Raw genomic sequence first — 4,045 nt, 5'->3', positions numbered from 1 at the left:
CAGAAATAACTAAGATTTACCATTCAGCATTTCGTTCCTCATTGCAGTCGCCGCCACCACTGAGTGACTTTTTACAGTGGCTAGATACTAAGCAGTCCGAAGCGGTTGCGTTGCTCCTTCACATTAAGCACCGCGCCACTTGGAGACGATTCCATGAGACGAAAGCTGACGAGAGGAGGGAGGCTACGCGCAAATACAGTTAGGAGGAGCATCAAAAGACAAGGGAGGAGCGTAATTGTATAATGGCGGAGGCCCGTGAGCAAAGAGGGAGAGGAAGCGCAAGAGGGCACGTCGGGCGTATGAGGCAAGATCACAAGCGATGAGGAAGGGAAAGTACTAACGTTGCACTCAGTAGACTGGATGTTGTAATTATATTGTTTACATTTCCTAAGACATGCTAGGTTTAGACGTGGTACTGATTTATATTATAATGATCGTGTATCGTACATAACAACATCCGTGTATATCATAATTCCCATTAAAATCGTCATGTTCAACTATCTGTTGCTATCAAATACAAGTATTCAAAATATCACACAAACATTTAATTACACGGGACGATTCAACCAACAAAAAAATTGACTATTCTATAACAAATTAAATTAATTCAACCAAAACAACGTGTCGCCCGATGAATGAGCGACACATTGCTTTTTTCGGTTTTTTAATACCTTAACCGCCAGAGCTCATATGATATCACCCGTTCATCAGGCAACCTATTATTCTCACCCCATGAATGAGGAATGATAGTCTATTTCTGCTATCTTGAAGCGTGTAGTCTCGCAAATATTAAAAATAAAAATATAAAAAATTCCCCTAGTGACGACGATAGCTCGCATCCATCGCGGCCGTCCGATCCGACCCAACGCCACTGAACCCTAGCCCGTGGCGCACCTATATAACCAAACCCCAAAGCTCCCGCGCGAGGCTGAGCAAGTGGCGGCGCAGCGCATCCACACCAGACAATAGCAGGAGAGGAGGGAAGCCGCCGCCGCCGCCATGGGTAAGCCCCCTCCGACCTCGTCCGCCACCCCACACCGAGTACGCTTTTCTCTTAGTTGTCAGACGCTGATGGAGTGCGCTGGCTCGCTGTCTTCCTCGCAGGTATCTCACGTGACTCCATGCACAAGCGCCGCGCCACCGGCGGCAAGCAGAAGGCATGGAGGAAGAAGCGAAAGTGAGTGCCCGACTACCCTCCAGATCTCTCTATCCCGCTCTCCCTCTAGATTAGTAGAATGGATGGTTCGTTTCTCCGTAGCTTACTCACTATGCGAGGATAATGTTAGATCGGATGGTTTATTTACTTGTACGGTTGGCGATTTATGCGGGCGCTAACTCGAGACCACATGAAATGCTAGTCTTAGTAAAAAAGATTTGAGCAGTACACGTCAGATACATGTTTCCGAGACTTAGGACAACTGCTTAGTTGGTTTCTCTGTAATGTCGGAACATATTTTAAGCATGTTAAGCTTGATCGTTTGGTAAAATTTACTAAATTGTAATTTTGATGGCTTCGGTGTACCACTATCAATTATAAAATAGGGACAACTTATCTATTTTCTTGTTTTCACAACCATTTGGGTTTGTGTTAGCAGCTGTTAGCGTACGATTTAAAAGTGATATTTTTATTGTTTTGACCTTATTTGGGTTGTCTTTACCCGTGTTAGGACTTATGTTAGTTGATTTTCTAGTATAGCACCACCCTTGATTTATGCTGGATCATGGAGCGTAACATTGTAGATAATTTGGCAATGTTGTTGACAGAAGTTTTATTTGCCATAATTCAATGTTGATTCCTTTGGACGATGGTTTAACTTTTCTCATTTGTCATAAGGTATGAGCTCGGCCGTCAGCCTGCTAACACTAAGCTCTCCAGCAACAAAACAGTTAGGAGGGTGCGTGTCCGTGGAGGTAATGTGAAGTGGAGGGCCCTCCGTCTGGATACTGGCAACTATTCATGGGGAAGTGAGGCTGTGACCCGCAAGACCCGTATCCTTGATGTGGTCTACAATGCATCCAACAATGAGCTTGTGAGGACTCAGACCCTTGTGAAGAGTGCCATTGTGCAAGTTGATGCTGCCCCCTTCAAGCAGTGGTACCTCACTCACTATGGAGTGGACATCGGTAGGAAGAAGAAGACCCCTGCTGCCAAGAAGGATGGTGCTGAGGTATTTGGCTTTACTGATATATAGTGTGCATTGCCTGTTATTATTGGAGTAGGTTAACTTCTTGCAATTCCATTGATTTCAACTAACTGAATCAAGTTGTAGTTTGAAACATAAAATTAAAGCTATTAAGACTGAAGAAGTAGCTCTTTCTCATTTGTAACTGGATCTTGTTTTGGTTCTTACTTGGAACTAATTTATTTGGCTACTTATTAGCTGGTCTTGTTTCTAGCTTCTTGTATACAAGTATCTTTCTTCTGTTAATTTGTTAGGGGGTGTATTGACATCTGTATTCTTTAGCAATGTATTTCCTTGTGATTAAATCTGACAATTTAGTCACTGAGGTCCTTGAATTTTAGGTTATAGTTTGCGCTAATGTGTTACTAGAATACTGTATCTGTTGTCTTTTGGTGAAAATGACTGCACACTGCGTCTGCTGTTGGTTGATCAAAAAGCAAGTGCACAGCCCATCGATCCTCTCAGGAGTAATTTCTTCCATTATGCTGCGGCATACCGGCAACTCTAGCTTCCTGTATACCGGTACCTAATGGTTTGGCTAAATTTTTTAATCCAACTTTGCTGAGAACTGAATTTGTCTTGATTTTGAATTGCCTTTTTAATGTGAACATCCTTTTTTAATGTTATTTTCTTGCACATGCTACATGTTAGTACTCCCTCCGATTCAAAATGTTTGTTGTTTTAGGATTTCTACCGGTTGAACTTTTTTAACTTTGACCATCAATACACAATGAATTACATAGATTGACAACATTTCATAGATTTTACTATATTCATCATGAAAAGTACTTTCATAACAATTAATCGTCTTTATTGGAAATGTTATATTTTTATAGAAATGCTAGTCAAAATGTCACCTTTAGACCGTGTTGATGTCCTAAACAACATACATTTTGAGCCGGAGGGAGTATTGTTTAACCAAGGTGGGATGGAATTGGCTGGCTTTCTTGTTGTATTGTTGGATCGTGGAAATCCATAATAAATATCCTTCTAGGGAGTTGTGATAGTAATCTAGACAATTGTTCGAAAGTAAACTGTGTATAATTTTAGGTACCATCTTTATGAATAGAAATCACTGCCTCCTCCAGTTACTTGTCACACATTTAATCTTTTATTGTTGTGTATATACAGGGGCAGGAGGGTGAAGCTGCGGCTGAGGAAACTAAGAAAAGCAACCATGTCCAGAGGAAGCTTGAGAAGCGCCAACAGGGACGCACACTTGACCCCCATATTGAAGAACAATTTGGCAGTGGAAGGTTGTTGGCCTGCATTGCTTCCCGCCCTGGGCAGTGTGGACGTGCTGATGGGTAAGAAAATCCTGATATTTGATATTTCCTAGCCTTGTATAGAACTTGTACTAAATATAAAAAATTTCCAATGCTAGTCCTCTGCATTGGAACACCCACTTAGGATAAAGAACTGCTTAAAGCCATTTTCTCTGAAGATATCATTCACATGGAACACCGATTGATGTCAATATGGTTACACATGTTTACAATGAATAGAACATACTAGTCATCCATGTTAGTATACTTAAATTTGAACGCTGGACATTCCTGTCTGCAGATATATCCTCGAGGGGAAAGAGCTGGAGTTCTACATGAAGAAGCTCCAGAGGAAGAAGGGCAAGGGCGCGGCAGCTTAGAGCGCATGTCTTCTGAAGTTGGTTTTGAACCGGAAAAATTGTCCTTTTGTGTTACCTGGATACTGTTGGTTTTTGTCTGAGAGAATCTATTTTATGTTTGCAGACAAATGATTGTTTTTGTCCCGGAAATGAACACTACATCAAGGACACAGAATGTTTGTGTCCTGGATAGTAGATTAATATATGTACTTCTGACGAGTAGTACATAATTTGGGTA

At 41.6% G+C, this 4,045-nt stretch overlaps 1 protein-coding gene across 1 annotated transcript; it reads left to right on the top strand.

Moving 5' to 3' along the window:
- Positions 1–901: 901 nt before the first annotated feature.
- On the top strand, positions 902–4,045 carry LOC133918939 (small ribosomal subunit protein eS8). Its single transcript, XM_062363079.1, has 5 exons — positions 902–1,003; positions 1,105–1,177; positions 1,835–2,168; positions 3,315–3,490; positions 3,750–4,045. The coding sequence occupies exons 1-5, from the start codon at positions 1,000–1,002 to the stop codon at positions 3,826–3,828; spliced, it is 666 nt and encodes a 221-aa protein (XP_062219063.1). The 5' UTR covers positions 902–999; the 3' UTR covers positions 3,829–4,045.

Source organism: Phragmites australis, chromosome 5 (assembly GCF_958298935.1).
Source record: "Phragmites australis chromosome 5, lpPhrAust1.1, whole genome shotgun sequence".
Classification (NCBI taxonomy): domain Eukaryota; kingdom Viridiplantae; phylum Streptophyta; class Magnoliopsida; order Poales; family Poaceae; genus Phragmites; species Phragmites australis.
This window is presented reverse-complemented; position numbering and strand designations above follow the sequence as displayed.